Source organism: Globicephala melas, chromosome 8 (genome assembly GCF_963455315.2).
Source record: "Globicephala melas chromosome 8, mGloMel1.2, whole genome shotgun sequence".
Classification (NCBI taxonomy): Eukaryota; Metazoa; Chordata; class Mammalia; order Artiodactyla; family Delphinidae; genus Globicephala; species Globicephala melas.
In genome coordinates, this window is record NC_083321.1 from 94,944,871 (window position 1) to 94,972,704 (window position 27,834).

General features: G+C 56.4%; 1 protein-coding gene across 5 annotated transcripts in view; it reads right to left on the reverse strand.

Annotated features, from left to right (window-relative positions):
- Positions 1–27,834, reverse strand: part of NECTIN1 (nectin cell adhesion molecule 1) — a 91,794-nt gene that overhangs the window by 34,249 nt on the left and 29,711 nt on the right. For 3 of the 5 annotated variants that reach the window (XM_030839266.3, XM_030839254.2, XM_070046205.1), the window contains exons 2-5: positions 5,334–5,684; positions 4,499–4,801; positions 3,956–4,073; positions 2,373–2,524 (exon numbers count right to left, since the gene is read on the reverse strand). In XM_030839266.3, coding sequence (XP_030695126.1) covers positions 2,373–2,524; positions 3,956–4,073; positions 4,499–4,801; positions 5,334–5,684 — 924 coding nt within the window. Of the gene's footprint in view, positions 1–145; positions 1,831–2,372; positions 2,525–3,955; positions 4,074–4,498; positions 4,802–5,333; positions 5,685–27,834 lie in introns of those variants that run through there. The other 2 variants (XM_070046207.1, XM_070046206.1) reach the window with 2 other exon arrangements.

Sequence of the window (27,834 nt, forward strand, 5' to 3'; positions counted from 1 at the left end):
GCATGCCTCTTCCAGCTGGAGCCCTGCACGGCCCCGGCCTACCTTCCCCGCAAGGCCACCTAGGCCTGACCACAGATCCCACTGAGGGCACCACTGGAGCAAACATGCCCAAGGAGATGGCTCACCTCCACGCTGGTTTCCCTACCTTCCTTTCGTCTCTTTTCCCAGCCTGGGCCTGGGAAGTTGCTCCCTTTCCTTCCTCCCTGCTCCTGGACCTGCTGTGGCTGCCTGCTGAGCAGTCCTGCGCTCACGGTGGTCCTGCGTTCTCCTGGGCTTTGGGAGAAGGGAGGCCCTGACTTTCCTGTCCCGGCCCTGCCTCTGCAGTAGGGCAGTACCACTTAGCCCCGTAAGCTTCGTGGGCCTCTGGCCGGTCCGCTTATGCTGGGCAGTGGGATCAATGGGAGGTCATTGCTCCAGGGTTTCTTGGCCTCCGCCCCTGATTTCCCAATCAGCAGTTTCCCCAGAGAGCCTGAGTGGTGGAGGGGGATGCGGTGGTGGCGTTGGTGCTCCACTGCTGGGTGAAGGTATTCCCATGCAGGAAGTCCATGCTGTGTGCTAGGCTGTGGTATACGGACTTGGTGTGATCAAAAGAAGCCTGAGATAAGTATGATGATCTCTGTATTACAGACTAGGAAGCTGAGGCTCAGAGGGGTGAAGGCCACACAGCCAGGAAGAGCCAGTATGTGAACACATTCAGGCCAAGTCTGTGCTGTCCGTCACATGACCCCCATCCCCCCAGGTGGTCACGCTCCCTTATGACACTGTTCACCCTCATGTGCCACATGGCCAGAGCTCAGGCGCCTAGGAGGCTCTTACGGAGCTTTGCTCAGACTTTCTCCAGGGGGCGAGAAGTATGTGACACTGGCCTTACCATCCTTGCCAACTTACGGGAACGCCCAGACCCTAGAGTGGGGGAGGGGCTGTCTCAGCTTTCTCCAGGCTCCACCTCTGACATTTCTTTTTTTTAGGGGGGGGCGTTAAGTAGAAAAGAATAGCTCTATCGCTTTGCCAGGCAAAGGGGGACACAGCGGGCTCACGCCTTGAAAACTGTGTGTTCCCTCTGACATTTCTACCACCTTAGCCAGTCCGAGAGCCCAGAGCAGGGAGTTGAAGAAAAGAGCAAGTGACAAGTGACTCCATCTCCTTCCAACCCTGGTGACAGAGGTGACAGAACAGCCCCGAAGACAGGTGGGTGCAGCCCTCGGACAGCTTCGGGCTGTTTTATCAGCAGCTGTGCCTTGAATGTACCCACAGGTGAGGGTTCCCACTTCTGAGAAACAGGCTCAGAGCTAGTGAATCCTCAGGACTTGCCCAAGCTCTGTGCCTGGAGCCAGGAACCGCCGCCCAACATCCAGTATCCCTGAACCTAGCTCACCATCTCTCTGAGGTCACTTCCTGTCCAGCTCAGTAGCAGCATGATGTCACTTCCTGTCCTAGGAGGGTCTTTCTGTCACTTTCTCACCCTGGAACTAGCTCAGATACAGGGTTAAAGACACCCTGGTTGCGAAGTCGTGATGGTACTTTACCCCTCTGTTGGCTTGTTTTGATCTTTCCATTAATAATGATAATGACAGAGACAAGATAATAACACGAGCCATTTATTGACACACTGGTCTGTGCTAGGTGCTTGGCCTACGTTATATAAATTCTGACGACAAGCCTTCAAGGCATGTCATACTGTGCCCGTTTTACAGATGACGGCTTGTCCAGCTGTCTGACACGGAAGCCCATGCTCCTTTCACGTTCCATGTGATGTCTCCCCCAGAACATCCCAGCCCCTGTGTTCCCTTCGCTCTAAGAGGTCAGGAGGCTGTCTCCCTCCCATCTGCCCTGAGAGAGAAAAATGCAGGGAAAATAGCAATTCAGTTGCAGGGCACACACACCACCATGGCTTTGGGCTCTAGCCTGGCTTTCCCTCTGTATCTTTGCTTGAGGTAAGCCTCGCCCTCCAGCCCACGCAGGTTTCCTGAACTGCAGGAGCAAAGCTCGGAGGAGATGAGCTCCTCCCACAAGCCCACCCCACCAAGGCAGCATCACAGGTGTGCAGACCCATGGGCAGGCTCTAACCACGCCCACCTCCAAAACAGCATTGCTGTAAACAGCACTTCCTTCCTCCCTCCTGGAGCCTCCCTCCCGCCCCTCTCTGACTGGCGGGGGCGGGGGGGTCACCCTATCTCACACACAACCTTCAGAGAGGAAAGAGAAAAGCAAAGCAAGACCAGTGGCTAGAGCTCAAGGGAGAACCAGAGAAGCAGGGAGAGGAGACGCAAATTTCCTACAGTGACACAGCCCATAGGTGGTAGATGCTGGCAGTGGAGGAGGCGGTGGGCGCAGAGAGGCGGGGAATGGCAGGGAAGGGGGCAGCTTCCTACCTGTGATATTGACCTCCACCTGGCCCGAGCGGGTGCCGATGGGGTTGGTGGCCTCACAGACGTAGGTTCCTGCCAGGCTGTAGTTGATAGGTCCCCTGAAGAAGAGAGTTCTGTTCTGGGCCTCCACACCCTTGGGGAGGGAGCCATTCAGCCTGCAGGGATTGGGAGACAAGGCAGAGGGTTATGACTCTCCAGCCCCGAGAAGCTGCCCCTGTGTCACCCACCTGACTTCAACACAATCAGCCCTTTGGCTGAGTTAATAGGCAGCATCTGTCTCGGAAGGGGTAAAGACAATCAAAAACAACAATCATTCAGTGTTTCACATTTGCTCATCGCAGCACTGACAGGCAGACAGGACAGGCAGATACTGGTTCCACTTAACAAAAGAGAAACAAGGTTCAAGGCCAAGGAAACATAGCTAGAAAGTGACAATTGGAGCTCTAGCCAGAGCTCTGGACTCTTGGCACAGTGCTCTTTCCACCACACTGGTTCCTTGGTTTCCTGGGTAGCTGGTTAATAGTCTGGGGTCCTACCCCCGAATCTACTAAAGCTGCACCACTGGGGTCACGGCCTAGAATTTTAACAAGTTACTCAGGTAACGAGATGTGACCCACGTTTAGGAATTATGTTCCATTTCACCAGCTCATTTTCTTGCTGGGCATGTCACAGGTCTTTTTCACAGGGGGAGAGTCCTAGAAGGTTCCTGAACACAGGAGACCTTTTCCTTCCTCCCGATCCTTCATGCCACAAAACTATTATTCTGTTGGACCCGGAGCTGAACTTGGCAAGCAGGGCCCTGCCCACTCGCACCTCCGGAACTACTTCTGGTTCCAGGAAGTGGATGGTAGCAAACAGTTAAGGTATGTCAGTGCCTTCTACTCCCCAGAAAAAGAACGTAGACACGATCTGGGCAGCCATATTCTGGCCACCCATGTCAACCTGCTTCCTAGCTTCCCCACGCCCCTGTCTTTCTGCTTTCTGTGTGTCCCATCCAGCTCTTCTCTGGGAGGAACCTTGGCTCAGGCCATCAGAGCTGGCTCTGGGGGGAGTGTGACTAGACCCTTTGAGGTCCAGGCCCAAAGACCACGAAGCCAAGAATGGGAGGATGGGCCTTGGGACGAGCACTCTATGAACACAGGCATTCTGGGCTGACTGCTGCCTCTTCCCTGAGAATCTGGGGGTGTTGGAGAGAAGGAAAAGGAACAAAGAAAGATCTGGGATCCTCCAGAAAGCCAGCTTCCCTGGGGACATCTCGATAAAAATAAATAGTGGGGGCTGGGGTGGGAGTGACTCAAACTGAATCACCACAGCATTCTTTATTAGGGAGCAGAAGGAAGGCAGATCACAAGGGAAGCCCCCCTGGCAGAATGGTTTGTCCCACGGACCCTGATGCTGTCCAACAAGGGGGTGTATGTGTGCGTGTGTGTGCGTGTCTCTCGTGGCCCCTCTCCCCTTCTCACCGAGCACCTGAGCCTAGACCTTCATTTCCTCTCTGCCCAAGGTTTCTGGAGGTGGGGTGGGTGGGCCTCCCCGTGACCAGCAAGGTTCCTGGCAAAGCGACCAGCCAGCCCCGCAGCACTTACGTGGTCCAGTGGTACTCGGTGGCTGGGGGGTTGGCATCAGCTTTGCACTTGAGCTTCACATCCATCCGCTGCAGGTACCAGTTCCCATCAAACCCCTCGATGGTCACCTCGGGCTCGTCTGTGGGACAAGAGGTGATGTTTGAAAAGGGTGAGGTCAGGAGAGCAGAACTTGGGTGAGGGAGGCTCTGATGGGGAGGGGATGGAAGGGGAAGTGACATGGAAACAGCAGGAAGAGGGGGTAGAATGACAGGGAGGGTGGAGGTCACGGACCCTCGGAGCAGAAATAGCAGGGGAATGAGGAAGGGGGAAAGAGAGGGTGGGCAAAGGGGGAAGAGGAGGGGAGGACGAAGAACCCCCAGTAAGAGAGAGGGAGGAGGAAGGAAAAGAGGAAGGATAAGGGGGTGAGGGAAGGAGGGGTGGGGAGAGTGATGAGAGGTGAGAAGCGAAGGAGGGAGGGCTGGCGAGGGTGGGGGTGGTGTGAGGGGACCACGGCGCCTGCCCCACCCCGGGAGACCCAGCCCTCCAACACTCTGCCCCGCTCACACTGCACGCTGAGGGTGAGGCTTTCCCGGAAGCGGTCCATGTGGTAGTTGACGATGCAGGCCAGGGACTGCTGGTGGGCTTCCCGGCTGGGCACCAGGCGGTAGCGGCTGATGACGGTCACCGTGCCATTGGGGTTCCGGATCTCCTGGTACTCCGCCTCACCCTTCAGCCGCGTTTCCCAGGACACCACACTGGGAGGCTTCCCATTGGCCGAGGTGCAGGTGGCCACCAGGACCTTGTCATCCTGCCCCTTCCTGGCTCGAAGCACTGCCTGGGCGCCCTCTATCCAGTTGGTGGGTTTGGCTGCGGGGAACCAGAGACAGCCATGAGTCTGGCTCTGTTGCCTTATCAAGGACACACAGGCCAGGAGGGCAGGTACCTGCCAGGCCTTGCTTCAGGTCACCCTGGCCGTCCATGCCTCTCAGCTACGCTTCACCGAAGCCCCTCCCAGCACTTCTCACAGGGACCTCTTCGGGTCTAACCCGCAGCCTTCCTGCTCTAGTCTTTGTATCCCCTTTTGTCACGCGGAAGTCTTCTTGGAGTCCTGCTGTGCTGAGGAGGCTCTCTCCCTTACCATGGCGTCTGCCTGCTTCCTGGCCACCTGGAAAGTGCCCCACGGTGGGGCTCCAACCTGAATACTCATCCTCAGCTCTGTCCACAGCGAAGGCCCAGCCCCCATCCCTAGTGAACTGACACAGCCTGGTTAGAAGAGGCCAGAGGTGCCAAGCCCAGAGCACATGCCGACCCAAGGAGCGCATCTGGGGCCACTGAAGATGGCCAAGCCCCCAGGCCACAGGCCCCACCCAAGCAGAGAGGAGTGGTCCGGTCAGCTTACCCATCACAGTGAGGTTGAGCTGGCTCTCTCGATTGCCAGCAGGGAAGGTGGCAAACTCGCAGATGTAGACGCCCTCATCCTCCAGCTCCAGGCGGGAAAGGCGAATGGTACCGTCTGTGAAGGAGGGCCGTAGGAACTCCACGCGCTCGCGGTAGGGGGCCAGCACCGAGACGCCCATGGCCGGGTTGTAGATGGCCACGTTCTGCTTGGAGCCATTGGTGGCCTTCTGCCACGTGACCTGGGTGATCTTCACGCCGGGCAGCGGGTTGGCGAAGCTGCAGTGCAGCACCACGTCCGTGCCGATGAAACCGTACATGGAGTCGTTCACCTGGACCACCTGGGTGTGGGCGCCTGGTCGAGGGAGATGGCAGAGGGGGGTCAGGGACAGCCACAGCCCCCGCCCCAACTCCCTGTGCGCTGGTCTTCTATTTTCCAGTAGTCATTATTTAAAAAATTCTGACTCTAAAATAATAATTGCTTGTTATAGAAACACTGTTGTGGGCAATACTAAAATATACTGAGAAGAAAATGACAACAACTCGTGATCCCACCACTCAGACACATCACTGATCATCTGATAGGAAGTGTTCTCTTTTACATTCTTCTCTATATATCCAGGTAACCATCTGGTTTTTTACACAAAATCAGAAGCGTACCGTAATCTGTTCCATAAACTGTCTTTTCACTTAGTGATATATCATCAGTGTCGCTCCATGGCAGTAAATACCGTCCACACCCTTATTTTTGAGGAGGGTTGAATGTGCTGTTTTTTGAGCAGAGGCTCAGCAGAGGAGCCACCAGCTGCTTCACCTTCCTGGGCCTCGGTTCCCTCGTCTGATAAATGGGGCGGGTAATGCAGTCCTCTCTAGCTCACAGGTTGCTAGGAGAACCAAATGGTACGACGGATGAGAAAGTGTCAGGAGGCAGGAAGCGCTGGGGGAGCACCAGGGCCCACAGTGGCCATCATTATGGCCACCTCCACTCAGGAAGGGCTGAGGGCCCGGGCCCTGGGGTGCACTGGCTTGGCCCCTCTTACCCAGCAAGGCGGCTGCACGAGGCTCCGCCTCTCTGGCTCTAACTCGCCTTCACAATCAAGCCTGGATGTCTTAACTTGGCATCTGACGTCCTCATCACCTGGGTCCTGCCTTTCTGTCCACGTCTCTCCATACATGAGGCCTTCCAACCAGGTCAGACTGGACCCCTGCTCAGAACGTGCCATATTTCTGTGTTTCCTTCTCCCTCTTCCCATTTAGGTATCAATTTCTGAGTCTATTATCAGCACTGGAGTCACGTCAATGAGCGATTCAGTCCCAGCCTCCAAGGAGCACAGAGCCGTAGATGCTACGTGTCTAGGCCTGTTCCTCTCGTTCCCTGGAAGGCCCTGCCCCTTTCCCACCTATGGATATCCCACTCAGGCCACCTCCTTTGGGAAGCTTCCCTGATCCTCCCAACCCTATTACAGCTCTTTTCTGCCTGGGAATGTGGTTGTTCACACCTCTGGCTTCTCCTCTGCCAGACGGTGAGCTCCTCCAGAGCAGCGTCTGTGTCTTTTCCATCCCTGTAGCCCCAGCGCCTAGCCCATTATCTAGCACACAGTAGGTGCTCAGTAAATATTTGTGGCCAGACAAATGGCACCGGAAGCCGTGAGAGGAGAGGTTTGCAAGAGGGAGGGAGCGATCAGTGGCATCGAATGAATGAATAAATTCGCTCTAGTCTCCCTACCGATTTTGCTTTATTCCATCTCAAGTGGCTTCTGTTTGAGCTTTTCCTTAACTCTGAACTTGGCTCAGTCATTCACTCCAGTGGGCTCACTCCTGAGCTCTGTCATCAGCCGTCCTTCCATTCTTATTTCACTCAGTTACTTTATTGAGTGCCATCAGTAACATCAGTGTCAGGCCCTGGACTGACCCAGAGCCCGAGGGATGGCCTAAACGCGCCCCCCCCCCCCAAGGGAGTCTGCTGCTGCAGACTAGGAACTCGGGGCTTATGCCTGCCTCTGCGTGATGTAGGTGTGAGCAGGCCACACCCTTCTGAAGGGTCCCGAAACCATGGGCAGTGAAGTATGCTGGCCCCCACACCTCCCCTCAGGAAGGTACAGGCCAGGTCTCTCCAGGCACTGCGGTATCCCCTGTGTTTGGCACACAGTAGGCACTCAAGACATGCCTGCTGAATAAGTATATCTTTGGCCCTCCAAGCTAGGCCCTCGCCACGCTCTGAAAGCTTCCCTGATGGTTCCCTCCTCTATGCCCGCTCACGTCCACACAGCCCTTCAAGATCCACCTGGGGTACCACCACCCCACCCCTCCAGCCATCCCCTTGGCCGGTCTGGGGGGTTCTGACATGTCCCCGGTGGAGAACACTGTGGGCTGGTGGGAGAACCATGCCGGAGACACCCAGCAGGGGGTCAGGAGGGCTGACTTCTAGCCCGGCTCCGTCTTGAGCTCACCCTGGCAACTTGGCGGGTCACTTCCCCTTCCCGCGCCCTCTTTTCCTCCCCTGTAAGGGAGCAGGCTGGACTCCACGATGTCAATGGTCCCTTCTGGCCAGTCTGATTCCCTGAACTGCAGCCCAGCCCAGCTGTGGCCTCACCCCAGACACAGTCCCACAGTGAAGTCAGTGGGCCAGTAAGCCCAGTACTCCTGCTGACTGGCCAGTTGGCAAGCGGCTAAGCCCTAGGCCTTCCAGCAGGGTAAGTGGGTGCTCCCTCCAACATGCCCAGCCTCTACTCACCAAGCCTGCTGGAGGCTGCCCAGCAGCTGAGATAATGTGGGTATAATTGGGGAACTTTCACCACACAAAGCCGGGAACAGGAAAAGCCGGTTGGGAAGGCTCAGGCCACGGTGGGGGGGTGGGTAGGGGTGTGGGCACCAGGATCTTGGGATTGGTACCAGGGCACAGTGGGGCCTACAATGGGACACAGCCCACCAAGTCCGCTGCCACCCCATCTCCTTTCACCCACTGGGGAGGTAGGGACAGGCAGCGTTCAGGGCCTGGAGCACAGGCTGACATTCGTTCGCCACGTCCTCAGCAGTGACCTCACTCTGCAGAGCTGTGAGCCAGGAGGGGAGACGGCTGACTGCAGCCTTGGCGTGGGGAGGAGAGGCTTCTGCAAGGGGCTCAGGTGCCCCAGAAGCCCCCTCTCATCAGCGCCTCACCAGGCTGAGGTGGCCCTCCCCATCCCACGTCTGTTTTGGGGTTGAGGCTGCTGTCTTCTCTCCAGTGTGACTCTCCCAGAAGCAACCCCATGGCAGCCGGGGCAGCGAGAAAGGTGCCTGGGTGCCCGCTCACTGCGTACTAAGTGGGTTCCCTGGGCTCCTGCCCCTCTGCCCCCATGATGAGTGGGCAGGCGGGCGGGAGGACCTCTAAGGAGCCGGCAGGTGCATCCTGACATGGGCCTCTCTGCCTACAGCTTAGTGTTAGCCTTGTCTGCTATTTCCACTGTAAGCATCTTTGCCACAGATGCCTTTGCCACATTTCTTGCCGCATAACTAATTGTCCATAAGTCAATTTTGCCGAAAAAGATAAAATAATAAAGTTTAAATGAGGGACATTAAAAAGGCCATAATGAAACAGGAGAAATGAGTAACAAAATTAAAAAGACCTTATTGCAAAATACAAAATATTTGAATTTAAAATGTGTGTAGGGACTTCCCTGGTGGTGCAGTGGTTAAGAATCTGCCTGCCGATGCTGGAGACACAGGCTCGATCCCTGGTCCAGGAAGATCCCACGTGCCGAGGGGCAACTAAGCCCCTGTGCCACAACTACTGAGCCCACGCACCACAACTACTAAAGCCCGTGTGCCCTAGGGCCCACGTGCCGCAACTACTGAGCCTGTGTGCTGCAACTACTGAAGCCCGTGCGCCTAGAGCTCGTGCTCTGCAACGAGAAGCCACCGCAGTGAGAAGCCCACACACTGCAACGAAGAGTAGCCCCCGCTCACTGCAACCAGAGAAAGCCCGCGCACAGCAATGAAGATACAATGCAGCCAAAAATTAAAAATAAATAAATAAAATGTGTGTAGATGCATGGCAATACCGTGCAAAGAACTGATTTTCTTTTGTGGGTTGTACTTGTCTAAGCAGTAAGCACTTGTCTTCCAAGTCTTTCGTTTATATTATTTTATACATTTGTTGATTCGTCTCCTCATTTGGTATCGAACTTTTTCTTTTCTGCTAAAATGTCTTCCTTCATTCAGAGAGGTATCAGTTTCCGAACACTAGGGTGCATGTTTTATTTTTTTTAATTTTTTTTAATTTATTTTTATTTTTATTTTTTATTTTTTTGCGGTATGCAGGCCTCTCACTGTTGTGGCCTTTCCCGTTGCGGAGCAACAGGCTCCGGATGCGCAGGCTCAGCGGCCATGGCTCAGGGGCCCAGCCACTCCGCAGCATGTGGGATCTTCCCGGACTGGGGCACGAACCCGTGTCCCCTGCATCGACAGGCGGACTCTCAACCACTGTGCCACCAGGGAAGCCCAGGGTGCATGTTTATAACTGAACTTTGTGTTGCGTTGGGAGAGCCTCTGCACTGCTGTGTGCTCTCAGCACATTGTCTTACGTCCATTGATAGACTTTCCAAAAAGTTCTATGGGAAATGTAGGCTCAACTCTGTGCCTTTGAGGCCCTTGGCCTCTTTCTCCTCCAACTTAGTGTGTTTCAAAATACAAAACCAACTCTTGGGGAAAACCATCATCTTCTGTCAGCTTGATAAAGCCATCAGTAACGTCACTAACTGGAAGAAACGTTAGCGCATCTCAACTAGTTGAAACCGAACTGTCAAACCAAACTGTCAACCATTTATTTTCTCTTTCATGGCAAAATTGCCTCAAGGCCAATTAGTTATGTGGCAAAATGTCTGCAGTAAAAATGTTTTTGGTGAAAGCACCTAGAACCGCTGCTGTTAGCAGGGCCGGTGAGGCGACCCTGGCGGGTGGGTATAAGGGAACGCTTGGAGTATGGGGTTTGGGGTCACTGAGGGCGGGGATCCTAGAGTTGTGGAACTGGGAGGGGTTGAGAAGACTGGTAAGGGCTGAAGACCCTCCCTTACCTTTCCCGCCACTTTAGGCTTAGGGACCCGGAACCCAATCCACGTGTCTTGGTTGGGGGATGTGGGGGTGAGGGGAGTATGTCCCTCATTGTTTAGATTGGGCAGATCGGGAGGCTTTCAGAGAGCGGGGCACACTCTACCCCAGTGGTTCTGACAGCCAGGGTCAGACTGCTGCAGGCGCCACTGAAAAGTGAGAAAGGGCTAGTTGAGGGCGGGGACCCAGGAGAAGGGCCCTCCTCTGTGCATTGTAAGCCTTTTTTGGAAGGCCTGAGAGAAGGGGTGCACTGCAGGGGAGTCCCCTGGGAGACCACACAGCCCCTCTCCTCGGCTGGTCCGTGCCTCTCCACCAAGCACTCCAGCCCTGACAGCCCGAAAACTGATGCTTATGTCTCCCCTACCTTGCCCAAGCTCCTCCCACCCTCTGAAGAGAAGGTCCCCATCCCCATCAGGTAGTATGGTGGGTTGTGAAGAGCCAGACAGTGTGGGTTTGCATGCCCCCTCCGTCACCTACGAGCTGTGAAAATTTGGGCAAATGCCTTAACCTCTCTGTGCCTCAGTTTGCACTGAGGATGCACATCTGTAAAATGGGGATTATAATAATACCTATTGTAAAAGCTGTTGTAATGATTAAACGAGTAAATGTGAAACTCGAGGACAGCACTTAGCACAAAATTAAATGCTCAGTAAATGTTAGTTGCTATCATCATCATCACCACCATCAACATCACCATCATCACCATCATCACCATCACAATCACCATCATCATCATCATCATTTCTCATTTATGAAGCAGGAGGCCTCCCTTCCCGGAACTTCATTCAACAAATATTTATCGAGGGCTTCCCTGGTGGTGCAGTGGTTGAGAGTCCGCCTGCCGATGCAGGGGACGCGGGTTCGTGCCCCGGTCCAGGAGGATCCCACGTGCTGCAGAGCGGCTGGGCCCATGAGCCATGGCCGCTGAGCCTGCGCGTCCAGAGCCTGTGCTCCGCAATGGGACAGGCTACAGCAGTGAGAGGCCTGCGTACCGCAAAAAAGAAAAACAAACAAAAAAACCCACAAATATTTATCGAGCACCTACGCAGTACTAGTCACTCTATGTGTGCTTCTAGTCCCCCTCTTCCAGGAAGTCCTTCTGGACTCCTCCTACTTAGCTGACACGTCTATTCATTGCCCAACTGCATATAACATGAATCTGTATGCTTTTTTTTTCCTGGCATGTGTGTTTAGCATGTTTTCTACTGTACAGGGGACACAGGTTCGAGCCCTGGTCCGGGAAGATCCCACATGCCGTGGAGCACCTAAGTCCGTGCACCACAACTACTGAGCCTGAGCTCTACAGCCCGAGAGCCACAACTACTGAGCCCATGTGCCACAACTACTGAAGCCTGTGTGCCTGGATCCCGTGTTCTGCAACAAAAGAAGCCACGACAATGAGAAGCCCGCTCACCGCAATGAAGACTGGCCCCCACTCGCCGCAACTAGAGAAAGGCTGCACACAGCAACAAAGACCCAACACAGCCAAAGATAAATAAATAAATTAATTAAAAAAAATAGACTCAGGTTCTCAATCTAACGCTCCAGGGCCTCATTCTGGGTGGTGTCCCTCCTGTGTAATCTCAGTGCCTCCATTGCTCCTGTGGAGAAATGGCACAAAAATACCAGTTACAATACTGCAGCCACAGTGCCTGCGGGCTACCTGTGCGGGGCTTGGCGGGCAGGTGGGTCAAGGGGCTGGGGGCCAGGGCTGGAGCCCACATTGGAGTCCAGTGACTACGTGTCAGGTGCAAGGTCAGAAACAGGGACTTTTGGGAGCCAAGGTTGGGGGCGCCTGCAGGAGGCTGCTATGTACAGAGCAGGAAAAAGCCAGGGCAGTGGGGAGTGAGGGTGAAGAGATCCACTGGGACCTGTGTCCTTGGCAGAGGGGTTCTTTTTTCTCTCGCTCCAGTTTTCTTATTCTTTTTTTAAAAATGCTATTCTATTTAATTAATTAATTAATTAATTATTTTTCTCTGTGTCTGGTCTTAGTTGTGGCACGCGGGATCTTCGCTTGGGCTCTTCATTGCGGCATGCAGGCTTCTCTCTAGTTGTGGCGTGTGGGCTCCAGAGTGTGTGGGCTCTGTAGTTTGCGGCACGTGGGCTCTCTAGTTGAGGCACGTGAGCTCAGTAGTTGTGGCCTGGGGGCTTAGTTGTCCCATGGCATGTGGGATCTTAGCATCCCCTGCATTGGAAGGCAGATTCTTTACCACTGGACCACCAGGGAAGTCCCAGCAGAGGAGTTCTTGCATCCTAAGGATACCAAAGAATGAGTCTGTTTCTTTTCCTGACCTCATGCCCTGCCTATTTTCTCCCTGGCCACCCTATGAGCTCCAGGGTCTGGGACCCAGGTCCCGGGGACCTGTGCATACGTGCCTCAGTTTCCCCACTGGCGCTGGGGTTGGGCAGTTTGGGCTGCCTTCGTGGCTTCTCAGAAGTGCTGAGCCAACAAGGCAGGCATCAGGCCTGCCCCCGAGACGTCACGGACCTGCAAAAGCCCCAGCTCAGCAACAAAACACAAAGGCTCCTCAGCTGTGGCCGACAAACCTGCTCCCCAGGGCCCTGCCCGCCCGCCCTGCTTGCCATCGAGCTAATCCGAGGCTGGGGCCACGGGTTCCCACGCAGCGGGGTGTGGCCCAGAGCGGGGGCTGCTCTCCTCCCCGTACCCACCTCGACCAGTCTGTCCCCACCTTTGAAACCTCAGACCCCTCTCTCCCTAGCCGAGCAGGCTGGGACTGGGCCCACGTGGTGGGTGAAGGGGAGGGCTGGGGCCGGGGGATTCAGAGGTTTCTGGCACAGGCTACCTCTTCTTCGGTGCCCCATTCCTTTCCTGAGGCTCTGCCCGGGTGCGCTCAGTTGGGTGGGCTGAAGTGGCAGGCCTGGCCTGGGTGGGAGGCACTGGGCCCTGCAGAAGGGGCCTCTCTGAAATCGGCATCCTTTGGGATCCATCTCTAGGGCTTTCCAGGGATGCTCCCCTGTTCCCTGCCCTGGAACTGGTAGAAAGGAACAGGAAATCCGGTGAGAAACCAGCTAAGTGGTAAGTGGGAATGACTCACCCATTGGAGGGGGGAGAGCCTCCAGACGAAACCCTGCTGAGTCAGCACAGGGACCTCAAGGTTATAGGTCCCCTCCTCCCAGTGCAGCGACTTCTCCGAATGTCAACTCCCAGGGCTGCCTAGCTCCTCACTTTCTGGTGTCACGGCCTAACCTCATGGGGGAGAGGCTAGTGAGGTAGAGGGTGAGATTCGGAAGGAATCCCCTTCCTACGGTCCCCTCCTCTGGGAAGATTTTCCCAATCAGTGTCGCCTGGACCCGATCGTTCTGCCAGCAAGAACCCACATGAGCAGGGCTCTCACTGAAGTCCTTTGAGCTTGTCCTGTCTTGTATCTATGCCCTGGGCACGTTTCCCTATTAGTTCTGGAGCTCCCCAAGTGCCCAGGCTGCGTCTCCAGCCTCCAGCCTCCCCTCTACATCCAGGATGGGGTCCGGGGTGAGCCAGGGCAGAGGGCTCAGTGAGGAAACAGAGAAGTGGCAGCTGGCCCAGCTCTCGTCCCTGCACCCCTAGCCCCCCCTCACTGGGCCTGGACATGGCAAGAAGGCGTGAGGGCCGAGTCCAGGCTGAGCAGCCCGGCCCGGTGCCACTGTTAGCTCAGCACTAATGCCTCCCCGGCCTCCTGCAGTGCAGGGGCTTTGCCTGGTGGGATTCTCTCTGGGAGCAGTGCCTATTGGGACGGCCCCAGGTGTCCTGGAGCCTTGCGTCCCCTCCACATCCACCTTACCAGCAGAGGTGCTAACATCCCATGATCCCACAGCCAGGGGCTAATTGCTACTGTCCGAACCCAGGCGTCTCCACCCCTCATCTGGGGTCACAGCAACTGCCAATGTTTTCCTCTTGGCTAATGCACACCCTCCTCAACTCCCCACATGGAGCTGGTTAATGATGGGCTGTGGGGCTGGCGCCCGGCGCCTGGGGCGGGTGAGCACAGTGCCTGGGAGAGCAGGGGGCGCGGCAGCCTGGGAAGAGCCCCAGAAAGAGCCAGAGTGGAAGCCCGGGATCTTCCAGACGGGCTGGGCGGGCCCTGCTCTCTGGCAGTGCGGAAGCCCCCGGGGAGCGGTGGCGGTGGGGCCTGCTCTGGTCCCATCTCTCCCTGAGCCCTAGGAGGATAGGTTGGGGGTTGGGGATGAATCAGGGAGCTGGGTGTTGCCTTCTCCCACTGAGGAGCAAGTGGCCAGGGACACCTGGACGGCTCTCCTCCAAGCCTGTTTTCACACTGGCTGCCCATCCCCAAAGCCCAGGGTAGGCTGGTCTTGAGCAGCTCCTGACTCCACTCCTGGCATCCCAGAAACAGGGAGCCTCTCTCGGCTCTGCCCCCTCCGTCTCTAGCCTTCAGGCTCCACCTCTCGGTCCTCTCTGTACTGCTCATCCTGTACCTGTCACCTTTCCTCTGGCTGGATGGTGGGAAGGGAGGGTACTTACTGGAAATTGGGAGAGGTGGGCTCTGGCCCCCACTACTTGGTCATTTTTTTCTGTACGGCCTTAGGTAGGGCAGTTTGCTTCTCTGACCTTAGTTTCCTTTTCTGTAAAACGAGAGTGCTGGACCCCATGTCCCTGGAGGACTCCACTTTGGACATCACCTGTCCAGCTCTCTCTCTGCCCCTGCTCTGCACCTTCCCTGGATCAGCCTCTGGAACTTCTCTACCAAGTGGGTGCTCTACCTCTGTATACTGCCCATCTCCTCCAAGAAGACCTCCCAGATTAAGTGGAATGCCAGGAAAATTCAGGCTGCACGACGGCAGAGCCGGGGCACACGGGGCTCTTCCACGGCCACGTAATCACCAAGCGCAGCTGGTGCTAGCTCCTAAATGCTTCTGAATCCACCTTTGTTCTCCATCCCCACCGGCCCCAATCCAGGCTCCTCCTAAGTCCCCTCCCTCCGGCTCAGCCCCTTTCCTACCCACCCGCACCTCCAGCAGAGGCTCACTTCCTTATTTTCTCAACATTCCTGGGCCGGGAACCCCCAGTGAAGTAAATCCCAACCCCTTTCCTTTGAACCCAGCACTTACCATCTCATCCCTGCCGCCCTTCTTCTCCCCAGGCCTTGTCCCTGGTGCAGGCCACCATCATCTCTCGCCCAGTCTACTGTACTATAATGCCAAGGACACATACCTGCCTCCAGGCTTCCCCCTCTAATCCATTTTCTGCTCTCTAAAATACAAAGCATTCTCGATTTAAAACCCTTCCATGGCTTCCTACAGCCCTCAGGATCAAGTCCAAAGTCCTTTTGGGCTCTGGACCTCGTCTCGGGCATCCGAGACTCCAGTTGCCTCTCCCCTGCCTGCTCTCTCTCTCCTGCCATGTGGGACAAGACCACCAGTTCCCTGCCACATTCTTCCTTCCATTAAAAACACATACCCTGGGGCTTCCCTGGTGGCGCAGTGGTTGAGAGTCTGCCTGCCAATGTAGGGGACACGGGTTCGAGCCCTGTTCTGGGAATATCCCACATGCCGCGGAGCAACTAGGCCCGTGAGCCACAACTACTGAGCCTGCGCGTCTGGAGCCTGTGCTCCGCAACAAGAGAGGCCGCGACAGTGACAGGCCCACGCACCGCGATGAAGAGTGGCCCCCACTTGCCGCAACTAGAGAAAGCCCTCACACAGAAACGAAGACCCAACACAGCCAAAAAAAAAAAAATAATAATAATAATTAAAAACAAAACAAACAAACAAACAAAAAACAATAAAACCCACATACCCTGCTACCTGCCCACACCTCTTTATCCTTCCTGAATGACCTTAGCCTTGACTTTTGGGGAGGTTTTCCCCCTTCCCCCATGAGTGACGTGTTCCTACATCCCGAGGGTCCCAGGACCTCAGCATACACCTGTCATAGCATTTCCCCTACTGAGCGGAAAGATCAGGACTTCAGCCCAGTGCCAGGCACCTAGTAAGCATAAGGGGGCCTCAAGTGGTTGGAGAAGGCTGTGAGCCAGCTGGGGTCCCAGGCCAGGGTTAGCCATTTCTCAGGTCCGACTGCACCTTCCTGGAAATTGCACATTAGCCAAGGAGGGGGGCCTGTACAGGAGGACACAGCATGGTGTGGCCAGGTAGGGCCGGAGGACAGAGACAGAAGGTGAGGCCTCACATCTGCACGGAAGGGAAGCAGGTCAGGGCCTGAGTCTCCTCCTTCCTGATGGAAACCAGGAAGCTACACCCCCAAAGGGTGACCGCTTGTCTGCCCCCCAACCCCATATCCTCCGCTTGCTTCCCACTTGCCACCTCCTGATTCTTTCCTCTGTCCTCTGCCCCAGTTCCTAGCACCCGGCCCCACCTCCTTCCTCACTCCAGACGTAAGGTGAAAAATACTCTTCTCACCCAAGCGAGCTGCGGCCCTGAGGCCCTGAGGCCCTGCTCCTGAGGTCTCAGCCCTGCAAAGCCGGCACGCTCTCCAGCTCCACGCCCCTCACTACATAGCCTGGATTTCTCCCGGCCTGGTCAGGCTTTTGAGGCTTCAAAGACCTGAAACCACCTGGCTCTCAGGCCAGGATTCAGACAGGTCCCCTCTCTGTGGCCGACGCCGGCCGTCTCCACCCCGGCTGCAGCAGACGACATATCTCGCAGCAGACACATGGCAGCCCGGATTCCCCTCAGCAAATGTGTGTTTTTAATGACACATTTTGGGGAGTGTAGGCTGCAGCCTCCTCGGAAGGCTAGTGTGGAGTGGGAGAGGCTGGGGGCTGCCGAGAACACAGGGAGAATTCCCCAAGCCTCCCAAGGCTCCGGGGTGACAGATGCATTGTCCCAGCCCTGTGGGTTCCATGCCAGTGGTCACCACCTGTTTAGAAGTGGAGGTCTCTTGATCTACCTCTTACCAGGAGGGGCCTGTTGGATACCCCAGTGCCCAGCTCCAGACGCCCAGGCAGCTGCCTTCCCCGGTGGCAGGGGGCTGGGCCTGTACGGGGAAGGGAAGGCAGTCAGGTGGGTATATGGTACCAGCTTCAGGGAAGGCTCAATCTAAAAGGGCAGGGTTGGGGTGGGAGACTGATGGGGAAGCGGTTAAGAGGAATGTGGCGGCGGGCGGGGGGACGTAAGTAATTCATTCATCCGTGAGCACTGACTTTGGATGCAGAGAGACCCAGGCTTATATCAGCTCCTTATTCGCTGGGTGACTGGGCAAGTTGCATCAACCTCTCTGTGCTTCAGTTTTCTCATGCATAAAAGGGGAACACTTACAGGACTGTCTCCTGGGGTGGATGTGAAAATTAAATAATTCACGTCAGTTCTTAGCACAGTGCTTGGCACAGTTATGCTACACAAGTGGTTGTATTATTGTCACTATTATAGTCTTGGGGCAAGGAGCTACCTAGGAGTCAGGTAAGCTGGTTTCCATCCCAGCTCTACCAACCCACCATGTGATCTCGGGCAAGTCCCTGTTGTGATTAGGCCACTCCCCCGGAGCAGGGGCCCTCAGCCTCAGCACTGCTGACACGTGGGGCCTGATAACCCCTCGCTGTGGGGACCGTTCTGTGCTCCGTGGGGCATTTAGCAGCGTCGCTGGCCTCTACCCGCTCCACGCAGTAGCAGCCTCCCTCAGGTGTGACAGCCAGAAACATCTCTAGACATTGCCAAGTGTTCCCCGGGAGGCAAAACTGCCTCCAGTTAAGACCACTGGCCTAGAGGAAAGGGCATGGAGCTCAGGCAGGGGGGTTGGGGTGTGGGATGCACGCGCAGGGCAGACCTTAGTCCGCTGGGTGAGGAGGGGAGTGGGGAAGAGGGTTGGGGGCACTCCGGAGGGGAAGTGTCCTGATCTCTCTCGGGGCAGAGGAGCTGCCGGCTCCTGTCTGGAGAGCCTGCTCCCTACCCGGTGGGAGGAGGTGCGTGTTTGGGGGGAAAAGGTGGAGAGAACAGGAGGCCTAGGGAGTTCGCACCTGACTGCTGTTTGCTGTCAGAACATGGGTGACAGGGTGGCGTGCAGTCCTCAGAGGACAGAAGAGCGTGGGGAAGGGGGAGTCGGGGACAGGCGCAGACAGGGAGACACTCAGTGCCAAGAGGCCGCAAAGACAAAAGGGCTGTGTTTCTAAGAGCAGAAATGAGGTCGGCAGCATCTTCCTTCGGCTGGTAAACTGCTATCATTTCGGAAGGATTGTCACCTCATTTGGTTCCTGCTTAAGTGAAATCCACAACATGTGTTCTCTGCATTAGTGGAGTGCTTGTGCTTAATTAGTGGCAAATTCTTTCATATTAAAGTCATTAAGTTTTGCCGTTTGCTCCTCTCACCCCCGGCCTGGCTCGCCTCTGTCTTTCCTTTTAAGGCAGGTGGCCTGATTGCTTCTGTGCAGGTTGTTCAGCCTCGAGGCCTCAGGAGATGAGTGGGCATGTGCGCGTGCGCGCGTGCACGCGCGCGCACACACACACACACACACACACACAAACACCACCCCTCCCTGTGGCATCTACAGCACCAGCCCTTGTGCCCATCCCACCCTGGACTGGCATTTTCGGCTCCCAGCACCTCCGTCCACACCCCAGCCTCCTCCACATGGGCTGGCAGCTCTGTGTCCTGTCGCCCCCGCCCACCCCGCCTCTGGGGGCTCCTCCTGGGCAAGGCTTTAGGGTCAGAATTCTTCCTGCCGGGAGGGACTCTAGGGCTGCAGTGGGAGGGATCGTCCAGGCTGCAGGGTGGGTGGGGCCGCTGCTGCTCAGAGGACAATGACAGGGCGGCAGGACTACACTGGACTTGCCCTGCTGGTGCAGCATCGAGGGTCTCAGGAGGGATGCTGGGGTTCGGGGGGGAGACACAGGAAGGCCTCGGTCTCACTGGTCCCTAGTGCTGAAACGCAGCCGCCTCTGCGAAGATGCTTTGTAGCCACAGCACAGTGGCAACCCTGGACTCCTGGCAGGGCGTGGGGGTCAGTGATTAGGGCCCAGGACAACCTCTTCCCCTCTACCTGCTTCTGAAGAGGCTTAAGAAGGAGAAGGGGCCTGAGAGGGAGAAGGTGGCTGCTGCAGGCGCCAGACTTGCTATTTCATCCCTGGGCAGGACACATGGGTCCGTCTGGACCAAATGAGCAATACTGTAGCCACACTGCAGCCCAAGGCTTAGCTCAGACGTAATACTGCCAGGCAGGGCAGGAGGGGCCGGGTCTCTGCTGGGCCCCCTCCCTGTACAGATGGTACAAGGACAGAGCCAGGCCTTGGGCGTTGGCTCCTGGGACGCTTTCTGTTGACTGTGGGGATGGGGGATGGGAAGAGGGTGCTCCCGGGCCTGCAGACGGGGCCTCCTCTGCATCTGGACTCGGGTGCAGGGGAAGTGTCTCGGGTGCAGCAGAAGGGCCCTTCCCTGCACAGCCCCTCCTTGGTGAAGCCCCTCCTGAATGTCTGGGTTGCCACAACCCGGCCCCAGACGTCAGCAGGTCAGCCTCCCTCTCCACACCTCCCAGTTCAGGACTGTCTCCATCCCCCGAAAGCCTTCCGTGCCACCCTATGAGCTCCGCTCCTGGGCTTCAGGCGGGCGGGGAGCAGTCTTGACCTCACGCACACCGGGCAGCATTAAACCTCCGTACTGGGCAGGGTCTACGGTGCAGACAAGAGGCGAGGGCAGGAAGCAGGGAACCGGCAAATGCTCGGGTCACAGTTTCTCTCTGATTGACCTTCTTCAGCTAGTGTTGCCCCAGGGGCCTCCCCTAAAGGGTCTCCAGTGGGGGGCTGGAGCTGGGCCAGGAAGGCAGGCTGCTAGGGTCCCTCAGGTCAGGGCCGAGGGCCTGCTGGGGTAGAGAGGAGGAGGTAAACCTCAGTCCTTATGCTCCCTTGGCCGATGGGAGAACCCAAACCCCACAGAGGAGACACTTCCCGATGCCTCAGAAATTCGGACTTCATTCTGAGTAGCATTTGAATGAGGCCTGGGGTGGCCTGGGTCACGGGATGCAACAGGTGAGCAGAACTTTGGGAAAAGGGAAGAGAGAGTCTTTCAATGGTCCTTCCGTCACATCCAGAACACCCTCCCCTTGCACACCCCCATGCTCAACCCACTCTGGCTCAGCTGCAACCCCCAGCCCCGCTTCTCTCCCCAGTGCACGGCTCAAGTGAAAATGACCATTTCTCCTCCAAACATAAGCAGGAGGTGCTGGATCCCCAACCTCTCTAACACCCCTTAGCTGTGACACCCCCAACTCACTGTTACCCCAACGGTAACCCAGAATAGCATCCTCCTCAAGCCGCAGTATGAACCCCCAAACCAGCCCCAGCGAAGTCGCCGTGTCAGTGCCAACCTAGACCGCAGACCTGGGTCACGACCCTAACACTTGTGCTAACCTCTTCCTGCTTTTAACCACAGAGTGAAGCACAGTCCTACATGTGGTTCTAACCTCAACTCACTCCAGATCTGAACTCAGCCTCAGCTCTGTGGTACCCCGGAAGGAAGGCAGTCACAGCTCACGGTTTTTGTCCTACCCAGTAATCCCCGACTGGGGTGGCCAGAGAAAGCAGGGTCTTCAAAGGGTCCTGACATCAAGTTGCAGGGATGGGCTGGCTGAGCTAGAAGGCCTCCCTCTGTGGGTGGATCTGCCTGACGGGGGGCTCATCCTGCTCTCTCCCCATGCCACCCCATGGCCCAGGACCTTGTAGACATGTCTAGTTCCTGGGCTGTCCCTTCCCCGGCGCCCAGGAGGCTGAAAGGGGTGGTGATGGGGTACATGCTACCCAGTTTGTCCTGCTGTGATTTCAGCAGCAGCCGTCACTAGCAGTGGGACCCACGATCACGTCCCACACGTTCCCCGAAGCCCAGCCTGTTTCACCTGTAAAACAGGCCTGAGCACATCCACCTCTTTGGCCGGGGAAAGGATGGAGTGAGGGCATCTGTGCCAAATGACCCCTCCTGCCTGGCCCCATGGGGCTGCCATCTTCCCTCCCCCTCGTTTCTCCACCACTTCCTTTGTCAGCGGCGCTGAAATCATCACCCTTTTCTTGGCAAAATGCTGAGAGGAGAAGGTCCCTGCCGTTGTCACAGCTTGTCCTCTTCCCACCCTGTCGGGCCAGGGCAGGTGGGGTGAGAGGGAACCCAAGAGGCAGGAGGCGAAAACCCCAAGCCCTGGTCACTTCTCCCCAGCCCTGCCCACTCTCCCCCGACACGGGCAGTGCCGTCGTTTCGACTGGGGGGGTGGTCTTTCCCATTCTCCCCACCCTCTCGCCCCCGCCATCCCTCTGCCCAACATGAATCTATCAGGAACCTCGCCCAGTCCCACTTCCAGCTCAGACTTGTTAGGGTTCCAGGAGTCACTGGGTAGGGGCCCGGCATGCCAGGACCTGCTTCTCGTCCTGCCTTGCAGAGAGCTAGCACGTAGTCAGCAGGGCACAATACCCAGCGGCGGGGATGCAGCCCAGCCTCTGCGGCCACCTGCTTCCCTTCCCTTCTCCGCCCTCCCTCTCCTTCCCATTCCCATGCCCTCCTCGCCCTGCCCACCGCATTGCCGAGAGCAGCCCCCAAAAGCCAGGAGTGGCCCCTGGCGGGATGCGTATACGTGTGGTGGGGAGCAGACCCCCACGTTCTACTAAGTCTGGGAAGGGTGTTGCCTGCTACCCACAACTGCCCCAAGGCTGAGCCCAGCCCCTTAGCAGCAGAAGCCAGGGGTCTCACATGCTCCCCTCCCTCCCTAGCACAGAAAGTACCAAAGGATGACGTTCCCTGCCGGGCCCCTGCCAGCCCCCTGCCAGTGGACGGTAAGAACAGTTAACACATGTATATTACCTGTCTGTGCCAGGCCGAGGTCTGAATGTCTACAGACATTAACTCACTTAATCCTCACAACAACTCCGGGAGCTACGTACCATTTGTTGTCTCTATCTTACAGATGAGGAAACAGAGAGGTCAAGTAACCTGCCCAAAGTCACATAGTCGGTGAAGCCTATTTGACACGGCAGGCTGGCTCCAGAGGCTATGCTCCTCAAAACAACACCGGCTGCCCGCGGCCTCCCCCCTCCCCCCTCCATGAGGAGACGAGTGGCCAGTACACACCTACCGAGCCCCAGAATCGTGGGTGAGGGTGCACGTGACACCTGGGACCCTTGTCTGTTGGCAGCCATGCTGATGGGGCTGGGAAGGGCTCTTCGTTGGGAAGGCAGACAACATCCCCCCTCTCATCCAGGCTCTGGGTGAGGCTGAGCCCCCCAACACCACTCCTAGCGGGACTACTGGGCCCAGGGCAGCCCTGGCCAAAGGGTAATTCTGGGCACTCCCAAATCATTCTTCCTCTGCTCTCTTTTCCTCCCAGTCCAGGAGCTAAGGAACTTGACTTCCAGTCTGATCTCTGGCTCTGGATCTTCCTCTTTCTGTCCCTGGGATTCCGCACCTGTGAAGGCTGGTGTTCACATCTTCCCCCAGGGCCTCCGGGGATGTGGCGCTAGGAGGACCAGGCGTGCAAAGGGCTAACGCTGGCCACCATCAATTAAGCACCTATGATGTGTCAGGCATTGACATATATAACCTCACTTACTCTTTATCGCCATCCCCGGGTGTGCGGGGGGAGTCCCCTCAGCCTTGGGCCCAGACAGGAGAGTGACTGCCACCTCTGCCTTTCCCAAGGCCCCAGAAATGTCGGGTTTTTCTTTTCCTTCTCATTTCTCATCCCTGCTCCTCCCAGCTGGCCTGTACCACACTTCCACCACCACGTCGTCCCCTCCACAAGCCCCGCCCCATCCACTCTGGGTTATTAGCTACCTGAAGCCCCCAGAAGTGGGCAGCGGGTGCTAATGAAAAATGGGCAGACTCTTCATGTCCCTCCCTGAGCAGGGGGCTGGAGGGGGTACTTGGGGGCCCAGCTTAGCCCACAAGGTGAGCAGGAAGCTTGGACACATCTCCCAGCCAGCTCTACCAGCGGGCTTCCCATCAGAGGCTGCTGGGTGGGATGGCATGTCAAATTAGCTTAACGAGTGAGGCCCCAGCTTTAATTGGGGCCCTCTGCTTTGCAGTGCTGTCTCGGGCTTTCATTTTTAATGCTGGGAAAGGGTGGGTTTTCTTTCTCTCTCATTCCCATGCATTTTCACCCCGGCTAATGGCTCCTCACTCAAAAAGGCCCCTACAACTGCTAATTGGGTTTAATTACTGGGGTAATTAATGATGCTATTGGAAAACTGAAATGTTGTGGGTGAATTCTGTGTATAAATAGATAGGAAAGTCAAAGGGACAGAGCACTCAGACAGACCCAGGGAGGAAGGACCAGGCTGAGAATCCTTCAGCTGTGGTGCGTCCCCTTAGATGGGGACCATCTAGCCTAAGCTCCCACTTATAGGGGAGGAAACAGAGGTGCAGAGAAAAGCAACTCATTCAAAGTCGCCAGGAAGTTGGTGGGAACGGGGAAAGGGGGAGCTGGCAGGGCTGGGCCCTGGAAGAAGAGAAGTGGGAAGGTGTGACTGTAGCCACCTGGACTCAACACTGTGATAGTGGGTGTGAGAGTACCTGGGGACAGTTATCAGCCAGGCACCGGCCCATAGCAATATACTGTGGTTGTTTCTCTTGTTGTGGTTACAAAGGCCCTGCCTCTGGGTCATTAGATAAGCGAATAGCTCATCAAGCCGGGAGACAAGTCAGGTGTAGAAAGAAAGAGCGGTGGGCCGGTCGTGGAAGGCTACGGACCTCTACACCTCCTCTAGCTGCGATTCTCTCTCCTGTCTGGTCTGTATGGAAAGGGCTAGATGGGCGTCTCTTTTTTTTTGTTTTGTTTTTGCGGTACGCGGGCCTCTCACTGTTGTGGCCTCTCCCGTTGCGGAGCACAGGCTCCTGACGCGCAGGCTCAGAGGCCGTGGCTCACGGGCCCAGCCGCTCCGCGTCATGTGGGATCTTCCCGGACCGGGGCACGAACCCGTGGCCCCTGTGTCGGCAGGCGGACTCCCAACCACTGCGCCACCAGGGAAGCCCCTAGATGGGCGTCTCTTAAGGCATCTCCTGTATCTTTCTTGCTTGGCTCACACTAACCAGCCTCATCCTGAAGTGATGAAGACATTCACCCCTGGAACCTCACGGTGACCTAGAGATTTTGTACTATTCTGGGGAGGGAGGAGACTGGAGGAAGGAGCATGAGATGAAGGAGGGGAGAGGACCGGCTGCCTGGCTGTGGACGTTTGGTCAGCTCTAGGTGGGTCCACGTGCCCCTAAGGCCCTGATGACGCCTCCGTGCTGAGGGCCCCCCGCGTGCACCTGTCAACTGGGCAGCTCCGCACTGAACTCTTCTCTCCAGCTGCTCCCTCACCACCCCCGTCCCTCCCAGGGCCCCATCGCATCAGTCACCTCATTATATCCATTTGACTCTCCTTCCTCTGGATTTCTAGAATACAGCCCTTGACCCTGCAGTTCAACTGGGAATTGAGGCCTCCACCATTTCTAATCTGGAGTCCTGGCACAGATTACACTAAAAACAGCGGACCTTTAGTAAGTGCTCACTATCTAAGAGGTATGGTGAGGCGCGGAATCTCATTTCCCCCTCACAAAATTCCTCCCAGTGAAGCCTTCCTGTTCATGTTGGGAAGCTGAGGCTCAGGCTGGTGAAGTGGCCTGTCTAAGCCACAAGTGGATTTGAACACAAAGCAGACCTTGTCACACCAGTGCCCTCCCCACCCCCACTTTCCACTGCCTCGGGCGAAATCTAAGGCAAATCTGAGCTGCTTAGCAGCCTTCACAATCTGTCCCCCGTCCTGTATTCCCAGTTCCTCCTCTGGGCCCTCCGAGGTCCCCACCCGCCACACCAGCTCCCACCCAACTCAACACTCAGGTCCCCTGGCCACTAGCTCTGTGCTCAAGCGCCCACAGCACGAGCCTTCCCCGGGTGCCCAGCGTGGGCTGTCTCTTACTCTGAAGCTGCAGTGCCCACACAAGGCAGGACCCCGATCTGTGTTTGCTCAGTGAACTGCGAGCCCAGCTAGAGTCACATCTCAGAGGACAGACTCGGACGGGGTGCTCTGTTGACGGCTCCAGTCATTAAGATCTTTTAATCAAGACGTCTTAGAAAGCTCACGATCAAAGACTCCCTGGAGAATGCCATGATTATGTATGAAAAGGAAGGATTCTCTATAAGAGAAAGACTGAGAGGCCCCATATGTGAGAGATGCATCCAATTCCAGGCCCCAACGGGAGGTGGGAAGACCCCCCCCCCCAACCCTTCCTTTGCAGTCCAGTCCAGGGTGCCAGGGCTAATCCCATCAGTCTTCTCTTCCAGCCCCATTTACCCTGATGATCCTGGATCCTGGAACAAGCCAGAGGAAGGTGCCGCCCATGTGGTAGATGTTGAAATTGAGACCCAGAAGGGTGAGGTGATTACTAGAGGCTCTATAATAAATTAACTGAGATCAGAGAGTGAATCCAAGTCTCCTGATGCTTCTTTTACTCTTCTGGTCCCAAAGGGATGAAGAAGAGGAATGGTGTAGACACAGCGCCTGGCTGAGTGAAGGCCTCTGGGTAGGAGTCATTGGTGGGCAGGCTGGCGTCCCACGTCCTGTTTTCAGAGACCCAAGCTGGCCCAGATCAAGGCGAAGATGGCCAGCGCCCCTCTCCCCTACCCCCCTCAGTGGCCCCAGGCTGGGGCCCTTAAGGGTGAATCAGGAGGCGCTCTGGAGCTCACCACCAGCCTGCCCCCTCGGGGTTGGGGGTGGAGGAGGGAGGAAGCCTGAAGAAGCAGGTCAAAGCAGATCCTCCCCACGTGCCCCACCCCCACTGAGAGTGGGCAGAGCCAGAGCCTGGAGGACCAGAACCCAGGCGCCCTGTCCCGACACGTCCCAGAGAACAGCTTGAGTGGGAAGTGAGGGAGTGAGTCAGGGCTCGGGGGCCAGGGGTGGGCGGGGAGAATGAAGGGGAGAACAGAGAGCGACAGGCAGGTGGCTGGGAGGTCTGTCCCACCTCAGAGGACGTGGGGACCAGGGCTGGCAGGAACCACGGAAAGGGTGGGTTCCCAGGGTGGGAAGGAAGCAGAGTTGGCTCAGCGGGCTTTGGCCCAAGGCCCCGGCTTCCCAGGTTACAGGCTCAGACACGCCCTGGGAGCAGGACTGCTGGCTGTAGATAGGGCAAGGGAGGAAGCAGCACCTAGCCTCCACTGTCTGGGGAAAAGTCCCGCGAGGCCTAACAACAGTGACCCAGCTGTGCCATTTCACCCTGACAACAAGCTACAATCAACAGGAGGCCGGCAGGCAGAGGTTGGGGGAGCTGCCTTTAACTCCTATCTCCCACACACACCCCCATCTCCCCATCTCCCATCAGGCCTGACAACTCTAGGTGCTGCCCACCACAGTGGGCAGGGGCTGGCCCGGGGAGGGGCAGTGCCCCCATTGCTCAGGGGAAGGCCCCTCTCACCCGCAGTGGATGCAGGGGGTGGGCAGGCTGGCGTGAGGACTAGGGCAGGGAGACGCTTTGAACCCAAGACAGGCCGGCGGGAACTGGTTCTTGGCTCATGGCAGAGAAAGGGTGGGGGGGGGATGGCCAAGGCTTGTGCTATAGTTTTTTTCCTTTTATGAGATGTGAACTCAAGCAATTAAAAATATGCACTTTATTTTATACAATCTGCCCTGTTGTGTCTCTTCATCTTTGCTCCAGCCCTGTTCCCATCAGACAGGTTGGCATTTCCCAGCAACTTTTCATTTTCAAAGTGATTAGACAGATTGTGTGTGTCCCTGTTTTATATGAGGCTCAGTCCTCCCTCCTTTGTGGGCTCCCTCACCCCTAAAAGTAAGTACTGGTATTTGTGCTTCCTGCCTCCCAGAATTCTAACAGCAAGCTGTTTTATTTCCTCCAATACTGATTGAACCACTCCTACGTTCCAGGCACTGGGAAGTGCTTCCCGTTTAGGATCTCACATCATTCTTACTTCCATCTTTTGGAGCAAGTACTGACGTTCCCATTTTACAGAGAAGGAAACCGAGGCCCACTGGTTGAGAAATTTGCCAACTTGCAATGCTAAAAAGTGGTGAGTCTGGCTTCTGTGCACTTTCAGAATGAGACTGCCCTCTGTTTTTCTGTCTGTTCAGTTAGAACCTCTCCTAAGACCAGATTTCAGCTTTTTAGGCAAGCAGTGCCCAACTCACTGGCTGACATTCATAGGTTCTCTGCGGATTTGCTGAAGTGAATAAGATGGACTTCCCCAAAGGACAGGGGGGGCATCAGAGGCTGAAGTCCTCGGTGACCTGCCCAGTCTGGGTCTCCTCCCAGCCCAGTTCTGGGATCAAGGGAGGGAAAAGGAGCAGAGTCTGGGGCTTTGGAGTGGCTGAGCTCTCCCCATAGAGCCAACTGGTGCCCGGACAGGTAACCGGGCACCACACCTACCCAGGCCCTGCCTTGCCCCACATGCCGCCCCAGGCATCAGTTGGCAAGGGCTCCAAGTGGACCTGGGCAAGAAAGCAGGTCCTTAGAAAGGCGACATCCATACCTGACCCTCTGGGCCAGGTGGTAG